A 24,615-nucleotide genomic window follows, 5' to 3' on the forward strand; every position below is an offset into this window, starting at 1 on the left:
GTGAGCACAGTGAGTGTGAGCAGGTGTGCATGAGCACCTGCGTGTGCATGAGCATGCTCCAGCCACGGCACAGGAGCTGCGGGGGCCAGGCTGTCCAGCTGCCCTGCCCTCCCGAATGAGGGTGACTGGGAGTCGCCAAGATACCCAGCAACCCCCAGCATGGGGGGCTCCCCCAAAACCTGGGACTAATCACCCCCCCTCCCCGCCCGCACTCGGCTCAGCCGCAGGCAGGGCAGCAGCTGCCGCACGAGCCAGCCCATAAATAGCAGCTGGTCTGTGGGTGAAAGGGGAGCGGGATCAATCGGGAGCCAGGGGCCGGGGCAGCCCCCACGCGGGCCGGGGGCACGAGAACGGCAGGGACGGAGGAGGCCCTGGCTCAGCCCCTCACTGGCTCTGTAGAGCAGCACCCACATCCCCCCCCGAGTGACACCCGGCCAGGCCCTGGAGCCAGCCGCCCTCCCTGCACCTGCGTGGGGGACCCAGGAAGGGACCCATGGGCCTGGCCCTGACGCGGCTGGTGGGGGGCAGGCCTGCCTGGGGTGGGGCCTAGCTCTGCTCCAGCAGGAGACGCAGGGATTCATTCAGATCCCTCCTGCCGGCCCCAGGCAGGGGAGGTGAGGGGTCGCCCCTGCCCACGCCCGGCCCCAGCACAGCCTGCTTTGACCCCAGCTGACGCCTGCCACCTGCGGCCAGGGACAAGCCGGCCTGGCCAGGTCGTTTGCAGCCCCGGAGCTGCGCCAGGCTGCCGGGGTCCCGAGGCAGGAGGGGTGATGGGGGGTGTCAGCGGCTTTACGACGGGAGGCTGGGAGCTGCTCTGCTCTGCTCTGCAGGACTCAGACATTAGGGTTCCCCCCCCTCGGTGGTCCCCGGGGTCTGTGGCTGGGCAGACAGACCCACAGCTGGTCGGCAGCCCTGGCCTCACCCTGGCTGTGCCCAACCTGGGCACTGCCGGCTGCCCTTAGTGCCCCTCCGGTCCCCAATTCGCCCGCAGGACTCGCCGGGCTTGGCTGCCCCAGAGACCAGGCAGAGGGTGGGGCTGGCCCAGTGGTGCCTGCTGGCCCACGAGACCAGCAGGGCATGGACCCCTCTGCCAGCCGGCTGGCACCAGGGGGAGCAGGAGTCTGGAGTCGCGGCTGAGATGGGGACGAAGCACCTGGTGGCACAGCCGTGCCCCCCTGCTCTCTCCCGCTGCAGCCAGGGCTCTGCCTGGGCAGGTGGGCAGCGCCAGGTCTTGGCTCTCACCTGCCCTCGGGGCAGGGCGCAGCAGCAGCGCCTCGCCCGTCCGCCGGACGCCACCCACGGCGCGGATGCTCCTGGTGTGAGCCGTGCAGAGCAGCAGGTCACGGGGCAGGGAGACAGCGAAGGGGAGGTCGGTGAGCGGCAGCGGGGAGATGAAGGCCCATGAGTCGCGAAGGGGGCTGTAGCGCTCCACGGCCACGTACAGAGCTGCGCTGCCGGCCGGCGCCAGGAGCGTGTCTGGGGGCCAGCCCCCAACGGCGTAAATCCGCAGCGCTACCCCCACCGGGCTGAAATGCCGCTGGCGCTGCAAAGAGAGAACACCGGGGGGGTGGGGGGGGGAGCAGTGGGGGGCTAGGAGATCAGGGCTAACACCAGCCCCACCCCCCAGGGTCAGATATCTATAGGGAACCTCTCACCCTGGGGTCTGGGTGCAAATGTCTGAGCCCAGCCCCATGCCCCCCAGCTGAAGGGTGGGGGCAGCACATGGCCTGAAGGGTCCCAGGCTGAGAGCTGGGGGTGGGAGGATGGTCCCAGGGGGCTCAGAGCAGCTGGCCCCACATCCCCTCCAGCAGTGAGTGCCGCGCAGGGACGGACCAGGAGCCCTCAGCAGGGAGAGGGTGGGACGAAGGGGGAATGTCCTTCGTGAATACTGTGCATGTCTCAGTTTCCCCTACACATTATTCAGCTACTGCAGAGTTGGGCTAAGGGGTGTGAGCTGTGCAGGTGCAGCTGCCTCTCGCTGCCTGCAGACAACGGCTGGAGCCAGCCGGGCTGTGACGAACACAGGAGCAGTGCCCTGCTCTGCCCGGGAAAGGAAGAGGACGTTGGGCAGCAGAGCGGGGAGGGGGCTGGGCAGTGGGAAGGGGCCAGTCCCTGGTGGGGAGCCTGGGGAGCCGGGCCCAGGAATGGGGGCTCTGGTGCTCCCCCAGCTGGGGGTGTCATAAATGCTTAATCCCACGCTGCTGTGAATCACTGCTGACTGCAGGCGGGTGCCTGGCCCCTTGGGGGGTGTAAGGGCCCCACGTGCCCCACCCACGGGGACCCACTGCGGGTAGAGCAGGGGGGCTGAACACACCGAGGGCAGATTCGGGAAGCGGCTGCCCCGGTGCGAGGGGCCCTGAGGGGAGACGCACCCCGCTACAGTCCTGCCTGGCTTCGCCCCGCGTGGACCCAGAGCAACGTCCCTGGGGGACTCTGCCACAGAGGGAAGGGGCACCCTTCAGGCAAGGGGGTCCTGGCCTTCAGGAGCGGGTGGGCTGCCTGTAGGGGGTGAGGGAGCAGTAGAAGGGCACGTGGGCGGTGGGCTGCCAGCCATGGGCCAGGGGGTCGTAGCAGAAGGCAAAGCCGCGGGGCCCCCGGCGCTCCCGGGAGCTGCCACTGACCTAGGAGTTGAGGAGCTGGGCGGCACTGAGGCTCCACTTGTCGGCCGGTGGCCCAGCGCCAGGTGCCCCCTGGCCCAGGGGCAGGCCCTAGAGGCCGCGCTAGGGCTCCCTCTCAGGCGTGGCCAGGGCCCTCAGGCTCTCCTTGCGGGGCACGCAGCGCTGTGGGGGGCTGCGTGTCCGGAGCCGGGCCAGCTCCTCCCGCAGTGGTGGGGCCGGCGGCCCTGTGACAGGGGCCGGCTCCAGCAGCTGGACGTTCAGGTGCTGACACAGTGCAGCGTGCATCGCCGGGGCAAAGTGCAGGTAGGACAGGCAGTTGTGGGGCACAGGGAGGGCACGGCAGCCGCTGGCAACCTGGAGTGCAGGCAGCAGCTCCTCCGCCCCCAGCCCGCCGTGCCGCATGCTGACACACTCCAGGAGGGCACGGAAGGCGCCCGACAGGACCTGCTCCAGCACCAGCTGCCCCCCTGCATCCTCCTGAAATGTGCTCCTCAGCCAGCCGGGCCAGCTGCACCCGCGAGCACCAAGGGAGCCGGCCGCTGATACCCTGGGCCTGGCCCAGCTCGAGGAGAGTGGAGTCAGGGATGGAGGGGCAGTGCCACAGCAGGCGGGGTCAGGGCCTAGGGAAAGAGGGTGGGGAGATGACAGATCCCTGGGGGGGGCACGTGTGGAGGCTCCTGTCCCTTTTATTCCCAGCTGATGCCTGGCTCCTGGGGGACTCTGCCTCCCACCCTCCTCCTGTAGGCTATGGGGCCAGCCCCAAGGGCTGGGGCCTGCGTCCCGCCAGCTCTCAGAGCAGCGGGGGGCCAGGGGATAAGGGACGGGGTGAAGAGGGGCCGAGGCTCACAAAGGAACCGGCTGCCATGGACAGGGGCTCCCCCCATCCCTGCCCCATAGCGGGCTCTGGGCCCAGGCCCCATCTCACAGCTGCCTCGCGGGAGGTTCCAGGGCGGCTCTAACGCCTCTGGGTTGGCTGGAGAGCTCGAGCTCCTGGAGTGGGCGTGACAGGCTGTGGGTGCAGAGAGCTGTTCCCGAGGGAGGGGTAGCGCTGATTTCATCACCCCCCCCACCCCACACCCTGCACTGGGCACGGCCAGCAGGCATGGCCCAGGCCTGGCTCCGCAGCGCCGCTGGGCAGCTGCCACACGCCCCAAGGGGGCATCTCCGGGCCAGGGGCTGCTGCCCCACCTGCGGTGCAAGGCTGGCCTGGGCCAGGCCTACATGGACCCAGCCAGCCCCGGCCTGGGCCAGGGCAGGACCGAGCCCTGCTGTGTTCCCAGCCTGGGGCCTGAGTGCACCGCACCCAGCAGGACAGACCCCAGGCCCCCGAGCCGTAACACGCAGCCCAGCCCTGGCACAGGAAGCAGGCCCTGGGCATGACTGGTCCAGCCCGCAGGAAGGTGGTATTGGGGGCAGCCTACCTAGACAGTACAGGGGCGTCTGGACAGTAGCGAGGGACAGGGCCCCCCCCCGGCTCCTGTAGACCCTCTGCTCAGGGCTGCTCTCCCAGGGCGCTGCCTGTGGCGGGGGGTCGCCCCGTCCATCCCCGGGCACCGGGAACCAGAGGAGGCAGCTCAGAGCCCAGCCACCCACAGCCCCAGGGGGCCAGTCAAGGCGGGCCAGGCAGCTTCAGCCCAGGAGCCTTCGCCCCACCGCCGCTTACGCAGAGCAGCAGAGCCCTGTGGGGCCTGGCCACTTGCCGCCCTCCCTCCACACCCCAGCCCCACGCGTCCCACGGCCCAGGAGAGCACCGGCCTGGAGGCACAGCCGGGGCACTTCAATCCCTGGAGCCGGGCTCAGCCACGTTGCGCCTCTCACAGGCCTGCTAACAACCAGGGGCCTGATGGCACCAGCCTCCCCTCCCTCTGCCAGCGCCTGGACCCCCTCTGCGCCATGCACCGGGCGCCATCACACCAACCAGGCCACGGGCGCTGCGCTCACTGCGCTAGGGAGCCAAGCTGCCTGCCAGCCAGCCAGCCAGGCATGGGCACCTGGGGCGGACGCTGCCCCCCAGGGCAGGAGGGGAGGCCAGACAGACTGACACAGGCAGACAGAGCGTGCGGGTGGCATGGAGCCTGCCAGGCATTTATTGGTCTGCGTGCCGAGTTCATCTCCCATCGGTAGGCAGCGGAGGGACCCTGCCTGGGGCCTCCCAGCTCAGAAGGGGGCAGCAGCAGGAGCTGGGGCCTGGCAGATAAAGCTAGTGGGGGGCCGTGGTCGGGGGCAGGGCTGCAGCTCATTGGTGGGGAGGGGACGCACCCCTAGTGCACCCCCCATTGCCCACAGCTCTGTCCCCCCCGCACGTCGCCAGTCAGCCTGCGAGAGGCGACAGCCGGGCCAGCACTGCCCCGGGCAGGTCACAGACCTGCCAGCTCAGCGCCACCTGCAAACGCCTCCTGCTCCTCCGGGAAAGGGGCAACAGGAGGGGCTGTGCCGGGGGCAGGGCAGGGCAGGGCAGAGCATCCCCTCCAGGTCTGTCCCATGCAGGCCGGCCCCAGGCCCCCAGCAGGCCGTGAGTGGGGCACACGCCAGCTGCTGGGTGGCCAGGCCAGGCCAGGGGGCAAAGGGCTGGGGGATGTGCGGAGACAGCCAGGGGAGCCAAGCCGCGGCCCATAGCAGGGCGGCAGGACCCCCACAGCCACGCAGACCTGCATGACAGCGGGGAGAGGGAGGATGGGGATTTGGGGGAGCAGCCCCACCAGCCTGCTCTGCAGGGGGTGGGGATCCCCACACGCATGGGGGAGGGCAGCCAATGCCTTTCCTCCCCAGACCAGAACATGAACCGTTTCCCTCCCCGGACAGCCGGGCCCAGCCATCCCCCCCAGACAGCCTGCAGGGGATCCTGCCCCCCAGCGCCCACCCCCGCTCCCTCCCTGCCCAGGGCTGATCTGGGGGCGTTGGTCCCTTGGGTTCCTGGCCGGCTGCTGTCTCTTGGCTGTGCAGGGCGAGCAGGTCCCCTGGCGGGGAGGGGCCGCTCAGCTGCTCCGGCCAGGCTGCAGCCCCGCTGCAGGAGACAGGTGAGCGCAGGGCCGGCCCGGTCACGGGCACTGCGCCTTCTGCTGGAAGTAGGCCTCGAAGCGGCACTGGGCGTAATCCTGGGACAGGGAGAGAGCGTCAGGCAGGCCCAGGACACCCACAGCGCCCCAAACCGCAGGGACGGGGGAGCGAGTGACTCCACACCACCCCCAAAGCCACGGGGGCAGAGCAGGAACGCAAGGTCCTGCGCTGAGGGCCGAGTGCAGGGAGGCACAGAGCGGACACAGGGCTCAGCAGGGCAGGTCCCTCCCAGCCTCTCCTAAGCGAGAGCTCAGGAAAGATGCCCCCCGAGACACCGAATCCAGGCTGCCGGGCCGGACACCCCCAATCTCAGCCCAGCTCCACTCAGGAGCAGCAGGCAGCGCAGCCCAGCCCAGCCCGGTGGCTGTAGCAGCCCAGGAATAGGGTCACCCCGCAGCCCCTGCTCACCAGGTACCCGAACTCAATGGTGGAGATCTTCGCCTGCAGGATGGACCAGAGGCCCCAGAAGAAGTGAGAGGCCAAAGCGAATCTGAGGGGAGAGAGCAGCCATCGGGGGAGATGCTGGGATCTCGCCAGCACCAGAGATTACCCCCCCCCCGCCCCGCCCCAGTGCCAGGCCCCAGACTCCCTCTCCCAACCAGCCACTCCGAGCCTGCACAGCAACCCCCACCCAGGGCACCTGCCTCCCCTTCCAGAGCCCCTCAGGCACCCCCCGGCGGTGGAGCAAGGCCTGGGAGAAGGAGCCTGCACCAGACGCCCGACTGCATTGGAGGGCCTAGCGAGATCCGGCGTGGGGGAGGGCCCCGGGGGCACCTGCTCTGTGCGGGGGAACTGGGGCTGGGCGGCCCCCAGCCCCTCACTCACCGGCTGATCTCGGTGAGCATCTCCTCCTCGACGCGGGCCTGCTCCTCGTGCGTGGCATCCCCGCGCCGCCCCGACTCCTCCCACAGGTAGTGCCGGATGAAGTGCAGCTGCAGGCCGAGCGGAGAGTCTGCCTCAGGCTCAGAGTGTAGCTGGGGGGCCAGGCATGGGGCTAGGGCTCAGCCCCCCTGCCCAAAGGGACCCAATGCCCCGCAACCATAAACAGCTACAGCCCCCCCAGGCAACGGCCTGGCCAGGACTGGCGCCGTGCCCCGCCCCACGGGCTCCCCGGCGGGCGCTCCATTACCTGCTGCTGGCGCGTGGGGTAGTTCTCCAGGGAGGCCTGGTAGAAGGGCCAGGTGGCGTGGGTGTAGTCGTACACCCACTCGCAGAAGTGATTGCCGATGTCGAAGCCCCTGCAGGGAGAAGGTGGGGTGAGGAGCCTCCAACCTCCGCATGGCCCGGGCCCGGGCCCGGGCCCGGGCCCTGGCCCCGAGCCGAAGCGACAGCCCAGCCCGGGTCAGACGGCCCAGGGAGAGCACTGGGCCAGGTGGGGGCTGGGCTACATGCACCACCCCCACGTTGCCCCGCCCCAGAACCCACCTGTAGTTGTAGCTGCTGTATTCAAAGTCAATCAGCATCAGCTTGTCGGTGGGGAGCGACTCGCGCCCGGCCAGCAGCAGGACGTTCCCTGGGGAGGGCAGGACAGGTGAGCGGCTGCCTCGGGGAGCGGGGTGCAGGCCTCAGCCCGCGGGGAGGCCGGGGGAAGCGGCTGGGCACGGTGGAGGAATCGGAGCTGGGGGCGCCAAGGCAGGTCCCCAGGACAAGACACGCTTCGGCCAGTGAGCGACCCCCAGCCAACGCCAGAGAGGTGGGGCAGGGGAACCACGCAGGCAATGCCACCCCCTGGCCCCGCCACTCACCTTCCTGGACGTCGTTGTGGCAGAAGACCACGGGGGAGGGGGTGGACTCCAGCAGCTCCCTGGAATTCAGGGGAGAGACGTCAGCAGAGACCAGCCTCCGGCCCCACCACAGCCCGTCTCATCCTTCCCGCTTCCCCCAGGCCTGAGGAGAGCTGGCTCCCACGCTGCGAGCTTCCAGCCCCTGCGCGCCAGCTGTGCCAGGCAGACCTGCCCGCCTCCGGCCAGGCGACCCAGAGCCAACCACAGGCAGAGGCGGGGAACTGGAACGGGCTGACAAACGTGGCTGGGCCCATGGGCCTGCTGGGGTGCAGGGCCAGCAGTGAGTGGCACCTGGAGGGGCAGGGGGCACCTCTCCGGCCAGCCCATGTGGCAGCTTGGCCTCCCCCCGCCCCCACGTGGCTATGGCGGCCACTTGGGCGGCTCACCTGAGGCTCTTCATTTCCTTCTGCAGGTCGTAGGCTCGGAGCTGGTTGAACTTCTTCAGCTGGGCTTCCTGGGGGAAGGTGAGCTCGGCGATCTGCCTCAAGTACCTGGGGCACAGGGTCCAGTCACTGCCGCTGGGAAACGACCCCTAGCCCCCCAGCATGAGATGGGGAGCGCCCCCTTCCCCTGGGAGCAGTGAGATTGGGAAACTCCCCCCACTTACCCCCCCACACAGACAGGGCCCATTACTCTCCCTCGTGGCCCCACAGCAGGCGGGGCGTCTGCCACTCCTTCCGCTTTGAGCAGAGACAGCCCACAGCACTGCATCGGGGGCAGCGACCCTGAGGGCTGTTACTGCCAAGTGATGGGGGGCTGCCTCCTTGCCCACCCCGATCTGGTCCCCAATCCCACATGGGAAGGGTCCTGCCCGCAGGGGTGCAGCTGGCATTCCAGAGGGGTGCTGTGAGGATCCAGTCTGCCCACCAAGGGACACGGCCCGGAGAACTCCCCGGCATCATCCCTACAGCAGGAGTTTAAATCCTGGCCCAGCCCCAGCGTTACCGTTCCATGGTCCCGAACAGCCACTTGGGCTCCTTGTTGAAGGGCATCACCATGCCGTGGAACCGGGACATCTTCATCGCTATCTCCCGGGAGATGTCAGGGTCCCGCAGGTCCTCCGTCTGGAGCCGCCGGCTCTAGGGACACGCAGCAGGCATGAGACAGCTGCAGGAAGCGGGCGGGGAGCAGCAGCTGGCACCAGACAGGCCCTCCCCTCCCCTGCCAAGGGAATGGGACGGAGGCAGCAGGGAGCCTGGGGCTCGCCTGGCCTGGCACAGGGCACGGACAGAGACCTGTCATCATCCCATGGAGCCCAGGGCCGTGGCCAAGCGACAGAATGAAGAGCCAAGCCAGCCCAGGATGGGCACACGGCTGGGCCCTGACCCAGGTACCCACCACATGCAGCCGCCCAGCTGGGCTCACTGTAGAAGAGCCACGTCAGCCCCAACTCTGGGCAGAGGAGTCTCCGGACAGCCCGTCGGTAGCCAGGCGTCCTGCCCAGAGGATGGGCAGAAGGCAGGAAGCCCAGCACAGCCAGGCCATACCGGAATGTACTGCTCCAGGCGTCCCTCGGGAAAGACCCCGTAGAGCCGCGGCCCCAGCGCCCGCTCTGCCAGGATGGCAAACATCACGCTCTCCAGAACCAGTGAGTCCACGCCCTGCCGAGACAGAGGAGACAGGTGAGTGGCAGCCACCCCAACCCTGAACACCCCAAGATGTTGCATGATGCCAGGGTGGGGAGGTAGCAAACCCACAATCCACACCCCGCCCAAATGCCCCATCCTGGGGAATCCCACAAAGGAACCCACCATCCAGGAGAGGGGCCCCTCAAGGCGTCTGAGGAGCCCACCAGGGAAGGGAGGCCTCACGGCAAGGTGCCCTGGTTGGAGAGCAGCATTAACCCTGTTAGCCCTGAAACTTTCACGACCGCAGAAAGCAGAAAGCACCCCAGAGTCAGCACCCAGCGGCAGCAGAAAGTCGCTTCCTCAGCCTGGCACGCGTTGCAGGGCTGGGATAGCCGGGGGCTGCGGGTCGGGACTGAGGGGCACTGGCAGAGCTGTGCTGGGCACAGGGCTGGCCTAGTCCCTTGCTGTGGGGCGGCGGGTAGCACTCCCTGCAGAGACCTGCGTAGCCCCAACAGCCGGCCCAGTCCATGGCTGGCACGGAGCCTGTCGCTGGGGTGACGAGGCCAGGCTAGGCAGGGACACACTTCACCCGCACACTGAACCCAGCCGGGACAAAGGCAGGGTAGGAATCGGTTTGGTGAGTCTGTTAAAAGCCAAGGGGTTCCCCGTGTCGCTCTCCCAGGCCCCACAAGTCACCCTGTGCCCTGCTGCCAGGCTGGGGGCGCCTCACCTGGAGAATGGCCCCGTAGACACGCAGCAGCACCTGCCGAGGCTCATCTCCCACGCTCAGGATGTGGTCCGGAAGGGAGCATTTGTACAGCAGGTTACTGAGCCCCCCACTGCAAAGCAGAGCAGAGCCCGATCAGAAGCTGCGGGCCCGGTGCACCGGTACAGCCGCCAGCCACCCGCTGAGCAGCACAGGGGCTGAGTGGGGGGAGCGCACTGGGCAGCGCAGGCCGCGAGCACAGGGCTCAGCTCGGACGGTTTGCGGGTTCCTCCCAGGCAATTTCATCCTCAGCCCACACAAGAGAGCCCATGCCCAGACCCTGCCAGGGTGGGAACCTGGCCCCGCAGCGCGCCCTGGCGCAGGGGCTGGCTGTGTGCCCGGAAAGCAGCGGGCTCCTACGCCTGCCTGTGGGAGACCTGGGCACATGCCCCCACGTGAGGGCAGCTGTGTCTGGGAGGCACCCCGCTGGGAACGCCAGCATCGCCCTGGGCCTGCCCCGGAGCAAGGGACCGGGGCCTGCCCCGGAGCAAGGGACCGGGGCCTGCCCCTCCCTCCCCCACCATCTGTACCAGGCTTGGCCCAGGAGGCAGGTGTGGGGCCTGCTTCCCAAAGCTGGCTAGGAACACGTGCTGGGCGCTCTGCCCCAGGCCAGTCCCAGGGGGAGGTACGGGGGATGAGCCATAAAGCCGGGTGCTCTGAGAGAGGCAGCGAGTCCTGCCCCTGCGAGGCTGTGGGGAGCAGAGGGGGTGGCAGCACGCTGGCCCCTAGCTGGGCAGGGCTCTCACGTCCCCGGCACGGCTGTGGAGCGGAGGGGGAGGTTTAGCAGGAGCAGCACCGGGACAGGGCAGCACGACCTTTGCTCCCCTCTGAGCCCCGTGACTGGCGGGCCAGGCTGGCGGCAGGGACCAAGGCCACATCACTCGGGCACCGGGGCAGGGGGCAAAGCTCGCAGGCTGCGGCTCTGACTGCCACGCTCAGCACCCTGGCGCAGGGCCCCGCCCCGCGTCCTGTGACTCCGTGGGATCCCCCCGGCCAGCTCAGCCGCTGTGCAGGGGCAAGTCAGTGTGTGGGGTGCAGCGTGGCTGCAGCAGGGGTTTGCACCGGTGCAGCTTTACCAGCGAAGCCGCAGCAAGACCCCAGCCCAGCCAATAACGAGGCTTTCCCGCCGTGCACGGCACAGCAAGCCCGGCAGGCGGGACCCAAAGGCGTCCAACGCAGCAACGTCTGCCGGAGCCTGCCGTGCAGCGCGGAGCGGGGTTCACTCTGAACCCTACTGATCACCTGGCACTGCCGGCCTGGCCGATCGCCGCACCCCCCAATGGCCGGGCCGGGCGGGGACCCGTATCCCACCGACCCACCCGCCGGATCCCAAACTCCACCCGCCCACACCGCACACCCCCAGGCTGCACCCAGCCCCCGAGTCCCCGCCTCGCCCCAGCCCCTCCCCATAGGACCGGACCGGACCGGACCCGCCCCGCCCCCCGGCACCACATCCGACCCCTCCCCCCACATCCCCCGCTGGACCCCGCCCCGCCCCCATGTACCCAACCGGGCCCCCCAAGCGGCCCCGCCCCGCCGCCGGTACCTGACCGGGCTGATGCCGAACTCCTCGGGCCCGACCCGCTTCCAGGAGCCGGCCAGGAACTCGCGGCACCACAGGAAGGCGCGGAGCCGGGTGGGGCCGGGCACGGCGCTGCGGGGGGAGCCGGGACCCGGGCAGCGCGCGCCGGGCGCCGCCACCTCCTCCGCCGCCGCCTGCTGCTCCGGCTCCATCTCGCCGCCGGGCCGGGAACAGGACCGGCCCCCAGCCATCGCCCAGCGCCGCACCGCGCCGCCCCGCTCAGCCTGCCGCCTCCATTGGTCGCCCTTTCAGCCAATCACCGCCCCTGCCCCTCGGCGCTGCCCGCGTCCGGCAGCCTGATTGGGCTAGTGTGGGCGAGACTGGCGGACTGCCTACTGTGATTGGCGAGACGCAGCGGTGACGCAACGGCAGAAGGCGGAAGGGGCGGGGGGGATCAGCCAATCGCCGCGGAGCCTTTGTCGAGGCCCGCCGTTCGGGTTCGGGCCCCAGACACCAGACCCGCCCACTGCGGATAGGGCAGGGCGACCCCTGGCGGGCGGGACGGGACGGGACGGGAGCCGGGGAGGCTCACCAGCCAATCGCGGGCGGGGCGGGGCGGGGCGGGGCGCGCGGTGCAGGGATGCCGCGGAACGTGGAGCTGAAGGCGCGCGTGCGGGAGCTGGCGCGGGCGGAGCGCGGCGCCGAGCGGCTCAGCGGGGGCGCGGGCCGCGCGCTCAGCCAGGCCGACACCTTCCTGCGCGCGCCGCGCGGCCGCCTCAAGCTGCGCGACTTCGGGGTGCGCGCGCAGGGCCGGGAGCGCGCGCGGGGCGGGGGCTGAGGGGATCCCCGCCGTTACACCCCCCCGTTCTCTCCCCCCGCGGGCCCGGCCCGGCCTGGCCTTGGGGGGGGGCCGGGTCCTGGTGCGGCGCAGGGCGGGCCGGGCCCTAGGACGGGGCACAGCGGGGCAGCCTCGGCTCCTGCCCCTCCCCCCCGCCGCGGGTCCCGGCCCGGCCCCCTCGAGCCCCGCTGCCGCCCCGCGCCGCCGGCCGTGGTGCTCCCCGCGCTCCCCGCAGCTCCCCGCGGGCTCCTGGGTCCCCAGCAGCGGGTCTCAGCCCAGCCCGTCCCGTCCCGCCCGGCTCCCTGCCCATCCCGCGTGTCCCGCCCCGCCCCGCCGCACCCCGCACCCCGCTGAACTCTCCTTCCTTCGCAGGACGGCCGGGGGCAGCTGATATTCTACGAGCGCCCCGACTCGGCGGGCCCGACACTGAGCCGTTACTGCGTCTGCCCCACCGCCGACCCCGCAGGCCTGGCGGTAAGAGCCACTCCCAGCCCTGCCACCGGGCGCACCCAGCCCTGCCACCGGGACACGGGCCGGGCCAGCCCCTCGGCCCGTGTCCGTGTCCGCGTCTAACGGTGCCGGTGCCGGGCGCTGCGAAGGAAGGCGCGGAGCCGGCTCTGCGGTGTGAACGCGGTGACCCCGCCGTGTAGACGCGGACGGCGGTGGCGGAAGGGGTGCGTCTGTCGGCGTCGGCACCTCTCCAGTGACGGTAGCCGAGGCGCTGGGAGAACGCTGCGTGGCGATGGCACCCGGGGTCTGGCGTGCCGTAGCGCCCTGAACCCAGCTGTGAAGTGTAGACCCAGGCTAAGAACCTGCAGTAGCACGTACGCGATAACTTGCCCCCGCATTTCATCTAACCCTGCTCTCTAATAACTGGTTCGGCTAAAGCCTGAAACAGGATTTCAGTGTTCGCTCCAGAATTGTTGCTAGCATTAACTACTCTAAGGCTGTGTCTACACTGATGGTGGCAAATTCACCACCGTCAGATTGACTTATCTGGATCGACTGAACCGTCAGTGCAGACCCGCTCAGTCGATCCAGAAATCGATGTATTAAGACCACCTTCTCAAGTGGCATAGCGCTGCATTGATAGGAACGCGGTTCCTGTCAGCACAGTGCAGTGAAGACGGCGTGCAGAACAGAACCACAGAAGTCAACGGGAGTTACGCAAGTTTTTTGTGTAGCTTGCGTAACTCAGGTCGACTGCCGCCGAATCTCGGAAGTAAGTGTAGACAAGGATATGCAGGGATATTCTTGTTACTCAGATAAATGTCCAGTTCTTTTTTGATTTTTTGCTAAGTTCTTGACCTCACCAACTGCCTGTGGCAGTGAGTTCCACAGTCTAGTTACTTTTCCTACTACACAATACAACACATGTATTTCTTTTTATCAGTTATGCATTTGCCAGCTTCCAGTGTCAGTGCTTGTCCCCTTGTTCTTGTGCTGAGATCGGGAGAACAGAAACTCACAATCTTCCTTCTGTAGACCATCCATTTTTTTTACAATGTCCCCTCTCACAGGTAACAATCCCAATCTTTTCCATCTCTCTTCATATGAGGGTTTTTCGAAGTCCTTAATCATCCTTGTCTCTCTTCTCTGAACTGCTCATAACATGAAATGGATTAAAAACTGGCTGACTGGTCTCAACGTGCAATTGTAAATGAGGACTCATCAAGTGGGACTGCTTCTGGTGGTTCCTGCAAGGATTGGTTGTTGGCCCTGTGCTAGTTAACATTTTTATGTGTGACCTGGAAACAAACATAAAACCATCACTGATAGAGTTTGCAGATGACACAGAAATTGGGGAGTGATAATAATGAAGAGGACAGGTCACTGAAAAAGCAATCTGGATTGCTTGGTAAACTGGGCGCAAGCACATAATATGCATTTTAATACAGCTAAATGTAAGCGTACGCACCTAGGAACTAGGGATGTAAAAACTAGTGTAATTAAAAATCTGTTTAAACATTCTAAAAATAGAACTGTTAAAACCGTTAAAGGGTGGGGGTAGCCACAGCTGGGCAGCTCTTGCTGGCAGGAGGCACGGAGGCCGTGGGGGAAAGCAAGTCACAGCTGGACTCCATGCCCCCCCCCCCCCCTGCTCGCGGTGAGCCAGCCCAGATGCGGCTATCCCGGTGCTGGGCTTTGTGCTTCCCCGTGCCTTCCCCTAGGAGAGCTGAGCCTAGCTGCGACTATAAACTGGAGAGGGGTCAGAGAAGAGCCACAACAAGGATTAAAGGGTTAGAAAACCTGCCTTAGAGCGATAGCATCAGAGAGCTGGGTATGGACCATGAGGCCTGATGGTTAGAGCCAGAGTCTGGGATCAGATGTCGGAGCCCAAGGTCAGAGAGCTGAGCTGGAGTGAGGCAGTGCTGTGAGCCAGCAAGCAGAGGGGCTGTCACAGCCATGGGCAAGTGCTGTGGGCAGTCACTGAGCTGCTGCTGCTGCTGGGCTTGAGAGCTGGTCTGCAGACTTCCCACCAGCCAGTCGGGCCGCCTGCGACAGGCCAGCTGTGCTCCTTGGGCTGCCTGGAGGGTGGCTTTGCGGCAGGCACTAGTTCCGGACAGACAGACTCAAGCAGCTGGAGCTGTTTTTCTTAAAAAAGAGAAGGTTAAAGAGTGACTTAATCGCAGTCTAGAAGAACCTGCATGGGGAACCAGTGGTCAGTCACCGGCTCTGTGGTCTAGCAGAAGGTCGAACACGTTCCAATGGCTGGAAGTTGAAGCTATACAAAGCCTGGAAATAAGGCATAGATTTTTAACAGTGAGGGTAATTAACCACTGGAACAATTTACTGTTGGATGGATTTTCCATCACCGGCAGTTTTTAAATCAAGATGGTCTGTTCTGGGTCTGGTGCTATTCGGTATCTTCATTAATGACTTGAATGGTAGGGTGGAAAGTACACTTATAAAAGTTGCGTATGACACCAGGCTGGCAGAGGTTGCCTACACTTTAGAGGTCTGGGTTAGAATTCAAAATAACCTTGAAAAATTGGAGGACTGGTCTGAAATGAGCAGGATAAAATTCAGTGATGTCAAGTGCAAAGTACGACACTCAGGAAGGAAAAATCAAATGCTCCCCTGCAAAATGGGGAATACCTGGCTAGGTGGTAGTGCTGCTGGAAAGGATCTGGGGCTCTAGTGGATCACAAACTGAATGAGAGTCAGCAATGTGGTGCAGTCGTTATTCACGGGAACGTTGTATGTGAGACACGAGGCAATTGTCCCATTTTACTTGGCACCGGTGAGGGCTTAGCTGGAGTCCTGTGTCCCGTTCTGGGCGCCACACTTAGGAAAGATGTGAATAAATTGGAGAGAGTCCAGAGGACAGCAACAAAAATGATACAAACTGGGCGTGTATGATCTTGAGAAAAGACAACGGAAGAGGGAGGAACCTGAGAGCAGCCTTCAGAAATGACCAGGGCTGCTGTAAAGAGGACGGGTGATCAGTTGTCTCCATGTCCACTGAAGGCAGGACAAGAAGTAATGGGCGTAATCTGCAGCAGGGGAGATTTAGGTTAGATATTAGGAAAATCTTTCTAACTAGAAGGGTAGTTAGGCTCTGGAGCAGGCTTCCAAGGCAGTTTGTGGAATCCCTGTCACCGGAGGTTTTCAAAAACAGGTTGGACAAACCCCGTGAGGGATGCTCTAGGTTGACTTGGTTCTGCCTCGGTGCAGGGAGCTGAAGTCGATGGCCTCTTGAGGTCCTTCCCAGCCCTACATTGCTATGATTGCATGTTTTCTAAAAGATCTGCTCAGGTCCAATGGGAATTGTTTGGGGGAAGTTCCATGGCCTGTGTTATACAGGAGGTCAGACTAGATCAGTGGTTCCCAGACTATTGGGGTCATGCCCCCCTTACCTGGTCCGCACCCCTGCAGGAGCTGCAATCGGGCCGGGAGCGGGGCCAAAACCGCGGTTGGGATCCAGGGCCCAAGCTGGGGTGGGGGCTGGAGCTGCAGCCATGGGGGCTGGGGCCAGGGCTGTGAACGGGGCTGGGAGCCGGGGCCAGGAAATGTTTTTTTCTGTGTGATCTTGGCTGACCCGTCCCGCACGCAGTATCCAGATGATGCTGCACCACTGATTTATAGAAAGGCAGTAGACTAATTTGCATTACCCTCCATCCCATGCCTGGTGCATCCGAACAGCTTGGCTTTTTGACCACAGCTGCAGATTGAGCCGCAGTCTCCGTGGAGTTGTCTGCACGATAACCGCCGCCCTGGCCTGGGCTGGCACAGTTAGGTCAGACCCTGTCCGAGATGTGAGCACTGGTAGTTTACAGTTTCCCTTCCAGGGTTCATCGCTTGGCTCTTACTGACCTTGAATTTCATCTGCCCCAGGGGTGCCGCTGCCCTGGCTTGCTTGGGTGGGAAGGTTTTCACAGTCCTCTCGTCCTGAATGTTGTGTCCCTGTGCAAACGTGGCCTGCTCACTGCGCACCTCCCTTTCCAGGTTGTTAATGAGTCTATTAAACATGGGACCTAGTCCAGACCCTCGCGGCCCCTCTTCTCACCTTCTGCTGTGACGGAAAAGGCCTATTTCGCCCTTCTCCTGTTCTGTCTCTTAGTCAATTTCTGACCCGTGGCACTTCCTAGTGTTGCTTCTCACCACTAACGAGCCTCTTTGGGGGATCTCGTCACAGGCCTTTTGGAATCTGAACCAGTTCTGTCAGCCCGGCTCCTTCGCCCCCCACATCACTGAGCTGTTCAGAGAAGTCTGGTAGAGCCGTGGGACCCAATTTCCCTTTGCAGACCCGGTGCTGGACAGACCCTCCTGCTGGACCTTTGGGTCTGCTGATGAGCCCCCTCCCCCATGACACTGGCTGCCACCATGACACTGTCCACACCTCCAGCCCCGTGGGAAGAGCTGCAGCCCATTTGCTGGGATGATCTTGGTCACGGAGGTGATGGGGATTCCTGCCAGCCCTGCCTGGGCTCCCGGGGCTGCAGGGGAAGCATTGTGGGCCTGGCCGTGGCCCCTGGGACCAGTAGACCAGCCCAACGGTCCCTGGGACCCATCCCTGCGGTGGGTGGGGCTGGGACCCAGACGAGTTCTCTTGATGGCCAGGGTTCAATAGCCCTTGCCAGTGCCAGGCAGCTCAGCTGAGGTCAGTGTCATAGGGACATCAGTTCATGTATGGGGCAAGGGTGGTCTGGGAGAACTCGGGACGCAGCTGGGCAGGTGCTGGAGGCAGCTCTCTCTAGCTGGCTGAGCTTTCCCGCCCTGGTGTCTCTGCAGGATGTGCTGTCGCAGGCACTTGGAGTGCAGGGTGTGGTGAAGAAGGAGCGTCGTCTCTACATGGTGGGACAGACCCGTGTGCACTTGGATCGTGTGGAGGGGCTGGGCAATTTCCTGGAGCTGGAGGTGAGCAACACTGAGGGTCAGGCCATGCCAGACTCTGGGTCCTCCCTTCACCCCACAGGCTGTGAAGGGATCGTCTCGCCTGCTGCTGGAATGCAGCTGTCTCTGGGGTGGAGCGCTGCCCTCACTCCAGGTGTTTTCCCTGCCGACCTGCTGTGACCTGAGCCCTTTGTGCCCCATACAGGTGGTGCTGAGTGAACAGCAGAGCCCTGAGGATGGCAAGCTGGTGGCCCAGAGGCTGATGGAGGAGCTGGGGATCCAGGAGGAGGATCTGGTTGCTGGGGCCTACTTGGACCTTCTCCTAGCAGGAGGGAGTCCCACCTAGTCTCCTTCAGCAAGGTGGACCCCGTGCCCCCCTTACCCAGTGCCAGGGGCCTGTCCCCCACGGGGAGGGGAGGGAAGGAGAAGGGTGGGGTGGGGTTGGCTGTCTTTAATAAACCATCCTTTAGAACACTTCTGTCCTAAGAACATAAAACTGGCCAAGCTGGGTCAGAGCAATGGTCCGTCTAGCCAGTGTCCTGTCTGCCGACAGTGGCCAGGGCAGGTGCTGCAGAGGCAATGAGCAGAGCAGGTGATCACCAAGTGATCCATCCTCTGGCCGTTCCCAGCCTCTGGCAAACAAGCTCTTGCTTGAGCTGAAATAACCAGTGTAGAGCCTGGTGGCTGGTGGGGTAGGGAGTCCCGGCCCTGGGAGCCAGGACACCTGGGTTCTGTGCCTGCCCCTGCCTCCCTTTGTGGCCTCGGGCAAGTCTCCGCCCCGCCTCAGTGGAGGAGAAGGACCCTGGCCAGCAGAGGGAGTGGGGATTGAGCCAAGAGTGTGTAAAGCACAGCGCAGCACAGGCGTTCTCAGGCCCCCAGAGGACCTTCCTCTCTGCATCCAGGGCCCTTCCTCAGCCACCGAGTCCCCGGAGGCTGCGTGCAGAGTAGGGCAGGGACTAGAGCCCCCAGGCTGCCCCGAAGCCTGGCAGGGTGAGTTAGCAGCTGCAGGAGGGGTAGGGAAGGAGGGTCTGAGGCCAGGTCACTGCGGGGGGAGTGGGGCTGGAGGCACAAGGAGCAGCAAGAAGCGCCTGCCCGTGACCCCATGCCACACTGGCTAGGGCTGGGCACAGAGCCCCACCTGCTCCGGCAGGCTGAGACCAGGCCTCAGCGCGCTTCTCTGCGAAGAAAGCAGGGCACCCCAGGCTGCCGATTTGAACCCCCCTTTCACACCCCTCGCAGTCTGCAGCTTGTCTCCTCTCAGCAGCTGCTGGGTGTTGCAGGCACAGGCGGGGGGCTGGAGGAGCAGAGTCTGTTCGGCTGGCAAGGGGTCGCTGCTGGGCACAGGGCCTGACTCCTACCCCTGCAGTGCGAGGTCCCAGCAAAGCTGCCAGGTATTGCCCCAGACCAGGCTGGGTGTAGGAAAGCAGGGCTGGGGCAGGAGCCTGCCCCCAGAGGGTGGGTCAGCAACCAGCCCCTCCTGGTGGGCAGGACCCCACCATCTCCCTCCCTGCCAGCACCTGGGAAGGCTGTGCTGTGGGCAGAGAACATGAGGCCTGCGGTTTCAGCCAGTCACGTGCCTGTGAGGGCTGCCAGGGTGGGGGTGCTGGCCATGAAATGGCAGCTGGTGAAAGGCTGATGGGCCCAGTCCCCAGATCTTGTGCCGAGCCGTGCTGGCTGAGGCCCTGACCTTGGTCAGTTTGGGGCTGCTGGGAGCTGCCTGGTTGCTCTGGACTGGATGGAGCTGGGAACAATCTGCTTTCCAGGCCCTGGCTGGTAACCCTGCGCTCATTCCTCCCTGTTAGGGTGTATGCTGAGCAGGGGGCACGGTGCTGATATGATGGGCAGGGATCTTAGAAATCCTATGGAAAAACACGGACTCTGCATTCCTACAGAACAGCTTTAGTTCTTACGTTTTGTGGAAAACCAAAAACCTACATTAACTAAACTTTACTGAAAGTACCAACGTCACTTATTCAGTGTGCGCAACCCCCCTAGCCTGGTCGACTTTCAATGCACTTTAAATGTACATAGCTAAACATAGTCCAGTAAACTGCTCCCAGCATATAGAGGTTACTCAACGGCATACGGGGGGTTGTGTTTTACTGCATCACAAATTTCACTTCAACCTTCAGGCGTGAGTCATTCAAGTTACGAAAAGATGCTGAAAACTTTAAAAACCACCCCTAAAAACTCAGTGTCACTCAGTTGGGCAAGGACAAATGCCACCGTGATGGTAATGTGCTGTTCTGTACTGCAGGCCGCAGGTTACATTCAAAGGCAGACAATTGTAGAACATATGGAAAGTGCTAAACGTAAACTGAATGAAAAGAAACAAAAACGAGAGGCTGAAACGGAAGGGCCATCCACAACAGAAAAGAAACAATGCGCTAGGACTGGATCATTTCAGCATTTTACAACTAAATATATCAGTAAAACATTGTGTTCAGCTGACACCTGTGCAGATGGGGGCAAGGGAAACTAAAGTTCAGCCTTTCATTTTAAACAGGGACAAACACGGATTTTTATGGGGTTTTTTTTTTGGAGGATGTTGGGGGTTTTCTCACAGAAAACTCAGATGCCTGCAGAAGACTGTGCCAGATACCAGAAGAGCAGCACATCCATTCAGCACCTGGGGGCTTGTTTACACAGGAAATTGACCATGGCAGCTATTCCGGTACAAAGTCTCATGTGAACACTGTTCCAGAAGGAGAGTGCCTTTGTCTGAATTTGCTTCATCCACTTTGGAGTTGTTCTGGAATAGTTCTAGCACTTTAAATTCATGTCCTTAGCCTGGGTTCACTTCCCTGTATAGATAAGCCTAGGTTCAGGTGGATGCCTGCTGATGAGAGCTGGCCTGAGCTGTGTGCTGGGGGCCGAGGGCCGAGCTGTGTGCTGGGAGGGTGTCACCAAGCCGCAGGGTCTGTGCTAGGCCCAGTTTTTGAACAGACCATTGGAGGAGCTCCGTAGACTAAGTGCTGTCTAGTTGGGGTCTTAGGTCGGCTTCACTACGTTGCTCTGCAGTGTGGATTTTTCACACCCCATAGCAACATACTTTTGGGTGCAGACCAGGTCTCAGACGTGGGTCTGAATGATGCCCAGCTGTCTAAGCCAGGATGGGTCATCAAAAAGGCCTTGAGCCAACTCTACATTCAAAATGATGGGGTCTAAATTAGCCCTTACCACTCAAGAAAGAGATCTGTGAGTCATTGTGGATAGTTCTCTGCAAACATCCACTCAGTGTGCAGCAACAGTCAATAAAGCTAACAGAACGTTGGGAATCATTGGGAAAGGGATAGATAAGACAGGAAATATCACATTGCTGCTTTATAAATCCATGGTGCACCCCCATCCTGAATGCTGTGTGCAGATCTGGTCACCCCATCTCAGAAAAGAAGTATCAGAATTGGAAAAGGGCAACAGAAATTGTTAGGGGTGTGGAACAGCTTCCGTATGAGGAGAGATTACTGAGACTGGGACTTTTCAGCTTTGAAAAGAGATGACTGGTATAGGTCTATAAAATCAGGACTGGCATGGAGAAAGTAAGGAAGTGTTATTTACTCCTCGTAACCCAAGAACTAGGGGTCACCCAGTGAAATTAATAGGCAGCAGGTTTAAAAGGAACAGAAGGAAATATTCACACAGCGCACAGTCAACCTGTGGAACTCCTTGCCTGAGGATGTTGTGAAGGCCAAGACTATCATGGGGTTCAAAAGGGAACTAGCTGAGGTCATGGCGGACAGGTCCATCAATGGTTACTAGCCAGGCTAGGCAGGGATGGCTGTTTGCCAGAAGCTGGGAATGGCTGACGGGATGGATCACTTGGTGATCACCTGTTCTGTTCATTCCCTCTGAAGCACCTGGTCCTGGCCCCGGTCGGCAGACAGGACACTGAGCTAGATGGACCGTTGGTCTGACCGAATCTGGCCGTTCTTATATTCTTAGGACCCCCATATCAATGGAGCTCCGAGAAGACAATGGCAAAGCCAATCACCAGGATGTTGACACCTACCAATGAATGACCCGAGGGAGACGGGTTTCCCCACCTCACCGCAGGGAGGCTGAGCACAGACCCTGGCTGGAAAACAAAGGACTTGCGAGGGGTGACGTGGGATAAGAGGTGGATGCTGGCAGGAGTCGGGGCTCTCACCGGAGAGAGGCAGAGTTTAAACAATGGGGTTCACTCCAGCTTGGCTGTGCTCTGAGCTAACCAGAATGGTCTTGGGCTATGCTTTAACCGTCCTTTCTCTGTGCTAACCTAAGGCCTTCCTGGGCTGTGTGCGGGTTAATGAATAACCCGACTTCTGACAGCGCTGTGCGGGTATCACTGCAAATGCTGGGTGAGGTGCATTAATCCCTGAAGAGTGGCCAAGTCTGTACCAGGGTCTGTCTCAGCTGGCCTCAGTTGAACAGAGCTTGCGTTGTGAAGCAGGAATGTTGAAGCCTCAGAGGTTCAGTCAAGAAGGCGATGAAGCCACATGGTTTACCCTGGAGGAAGAGTGAGACCCCTGAGGGGTCTGGCACACTGCAGAGGTTCTTCCTAGAGACCGACCTGAAGCTGAGGGATCCATGACAGCTGGTGTCAGCGGTGGGATCCTGAGTGCACCAGTAGCATGTGACATAAATGGACTTGCAGCTGTAAAATAAGGGCAGTCAAAGGAAACTGCAAGAAAATGGCATATAACCACTTCCCTACGGAGGGTACACACCTGTGCAGGGAGTGAGGGTTAACTTTTGGAAGCTCAGCAGGGCACAGCTGATTGCATGGCTGGAGAAGGATGATCAGACCAAGAAGCAGGTTCCAAACCCAGTCAGGGTTTGAAGGGGATCTGAGAGCAACAGAGACAGCAGCAGGATATCCTCACGACCCGGCTCCCCTTCAAGCAGGGTGTCCACTGAGGAAAGGCCCCAGGATGCCATTTCCACAGGAAACCTAAATGCCAAAATGTTGCCCCATTTAAGTGGGGGCGGGGGAGGAATATAGATGCTGACCTCACTGCCTTTAAAAAGATTTGTGATTTGAACAGGGTGAACTTGCCAACCGGCTCCGCTGTCTCCACACCTTACCCGGTCCCAAAGCCATAGAGGTGTACAGCCATGTGGACGGAGTGAAGACTGGGGAGTAGGAACAGTTCAAAAAGCTGTACTGTGTCGTGTGAACTGACCCTGAGGGTTATGGGAGAAGGTTTCGGGATGTGCGAAGACCCAGGGTGTGACCTATCTGGAAGCCACCACCACCCTGATGGGAGAATCTCTCCACAAATAGGATATGGGGGCAGGTGTCCCTACAATGGAGGTGTGACCCTTCCGTGCCTAGGGCAGACCACCTGAAAATGCCAGAGCAGGGCAGGCTGCAAACGGAGAGCAGATTCTCCCAACACTGGTGGATGACACTGAAGTCAGGCTTCCCAACCAGCCACAAACTGCACTTCTGAATCCCCACAGAAGCCAGTACACAAACACACACCGCCCCTTTACTGCATTCCAGTCTCTGGCCCCCAGTCAGCAGCTAGGTCCAGTAAAGAGATATGTTACTAAAACTCTGTGCTCTTACCAAAACGTTCTCCTGACCCCAAAGGGTCAGCCACGCTGCCAGATCAATGTGAGTCTGGCTCCTGCCCAAAACACCACGCTGCCAGCCAGTCCTTGAGTGACTAAAGCTACAGGTTTATTGTAAAAGGAAAGAAACAAATAAGGTGAGAGGTGTTATTAAAGCAATTCGATCCATACCAATGATTTGGAAGTCCATATCCATCGGGTTCTAAATAGAACTGTGGAGTTTGCAGACTTGTATAGTCCCTCTGGTGTACATCCAGCACCTGGCTGGGTCTCAGTCCTTTGTTTCACGGCTTCAGTGGTAGATGAGTCGATCGAGCGGGAGGAAGGAACAGGAGTGAAGATGAGATGTGGGGGATGGTGCAACTGCCTTTTATGTCCCTTTGCTGTGTGGCCTGTCCCAGACACAGGTGCACAGCACGTGGCATGGAAAAGCCCCCGAGTCCCCTGTCAGTAGGGCATGTTCTTACACGTCCTGCTGACTCAGAAGGTGCAGCCCTGGCTTTTCTCCCTGGTCTCCGTGTACCTGTGAGTTCCCTTCATGGGTCTTTAAGCAGGTTATTGCTGCTGCCCTCCTGGCTGGGGCGTCGCCCAGAAACACAGCACATGCTGCAGTATGCACTGTATGTTTATAACTTACAATACAAACATAGACATGTGCTTATCAATCCTATCGAATGATAACCTTTCAACAGCACCGGACATGGCCTATCTTGTACAAACGATTGTCGTTTGCAGCATTGATACCAATAATATGTCTGGTCATTCGTGTTCCACCCAGCAGCACAGCAGGATTTGTGTAACCCGGATGGCTTGGAACAACTCGGGGAGATCTGTCCCCACGAGCTTAAAATGTGACCAGTGGACAGGAAGCCCAAGAGTCTGTGAAGCGCGGGCCAGGTGGCGGAGGAGTTTGTGGGCAGGAGGTCAGGCTATGACAGGAAGCCCAAAGGGGACTGGTCCAGGTCAGGGACTCGGGTAAACCCAAAGGGGGAGAGCAGCCGATGAGGAGAGATCTGCTCCAAGGGGCCGCAGAGCCTGCGAGAGGATATCTGTAGGAAAAGGGCAGAAGTGGGCACAGTGCCCCAGGGCTGATGAAAAAGGGGCCCCTCGAAGGGTTAACTTGGGAAAGCCCAGGGCAGAGGGGCTAACTCATCCCTGCCCAGCCAGGGCAGCCTGCAGCTCCGGCCCGGAGAGCCAACGAGGTGACCGCCCCAGCCGGCTCCTCAGGGGCACGGCGGGTGGTGCCGGACGGGCTCCCACACCAGCACATGTCCTGTGCCACTCCCTGGGCTCAGACTCGCCTGATGCCCAGCGGAGCAGAAGGGGGGTTAATGGGGGACATTCATGGGGTGCAGAGAGCCCTTGTCAGACCCTGTGTGGTGCAGCCCCGCCAGATGCTGAGGGCCCCAGATGTGAAGCCGTTTGCCCTGCCTGTGGCTCAGATCCCTGGGCAGACACAGGAGGGATCAGGGGGTCGGGGGGCTGGTAGTGGGGGCTCTGCAGGATATCAGCTTTGACGTCCTCCGGGGCAATGACTGTGGCGGTTTGGGACAAAGTTCAGTCCCAGTT

At 62.2% G+C, this 24,615-nt stretch overlaps 1 protein-coding gene across 2 annotated transcripts; it reads right to left on the minus strand.

Annotated features, from left to right (window-relative positions):
• Nucleotides 1-3,891: 3,891 nt before the first annotated feature.
• Nucleotides 3,892-11,601, minus strand: CHKB (choline kinase beta). Of its 2 annotated transcripts, none has more exons than XM_067544588.1 (11): nt 11,340-11,601; nt 9,758-9,866; nt 8,947-9,060; nt 8,405-8,538; nt 7,846-7,950; nt 7,421-7,479; nt 7,101-7,188; nt 6,805-6,913; nt 6,501-6,649; nt 6,084-6,165; nt 3,892-5,713 (listed from the first exon to the last, which is right to left on the minus strand). In XM_067544588.1, exons 1-11 carry the CDS (start codon nt 11,564-11,566, stop codon nt 5,657-5,659), a joined length of 1,233 nt encoding a protein of 410 aa, XP_067400689.1. In that variant the 5' UTR covers nt 11,567-11,601; the 3' UTR covers nt 3,892-5,656. The 2 variants fall into 2 exon arrangements, with proteins under 2 accessions (XP_067400689.1, XP_067401441.1); XM_067545340.1 differs by having other exon boundaries at nt 6,501-6,607; nt 11,340-11,596.
• Between the last annotated feature and the right edge of the window lie 13,014 nt (nt 11,602-24,615).

Source organism: Emydura macquarii, unplaced genomic scaffold (genome assembly GCF_026122565.2).
Source record: "Emydura macquarii macquarii isolate MOO-44397 ecotype Brisbane River unplaced genomic scaffold, CSIRO-AGI_Emac_v2 contig_6, whole genome shotgun sequence".
Taxonomy (NCBI): domain Eukaryota; kingdom Metazoa; phylum Chordata; order Testudines; family Chelidae; genus Emydura; species Emydura macquarii.

What these genes read in the sequence shown, in the direction of transcription:
- CHKB (XM_067544588.1), bottom strand. Translation starts at nt 11,566, where the DNA reads ATGGCTGGGGGCCGGTCCTGTTCCCGGCCCGGCGGCGAGATGGAGCCG. An exon ending in AAGGAAATGAAGAGCCTCAG is followed by an intron (nt 7,480 to 7,845) that starts GTGAGCCGCCCA and finishes CCTGAATTCCAG; the next exon opens with GGAGCTGCTGGAGTCCACCC. An exon ending in CCACAACGACGTCCAGGAAG is followed by an intron (nt 7,189 to 7,420) that starts GTGAGTGGCGGG and finishes TGCCCTCCCCAG; the next exon opens with GGAACGTCCTGCTGCTGGCC.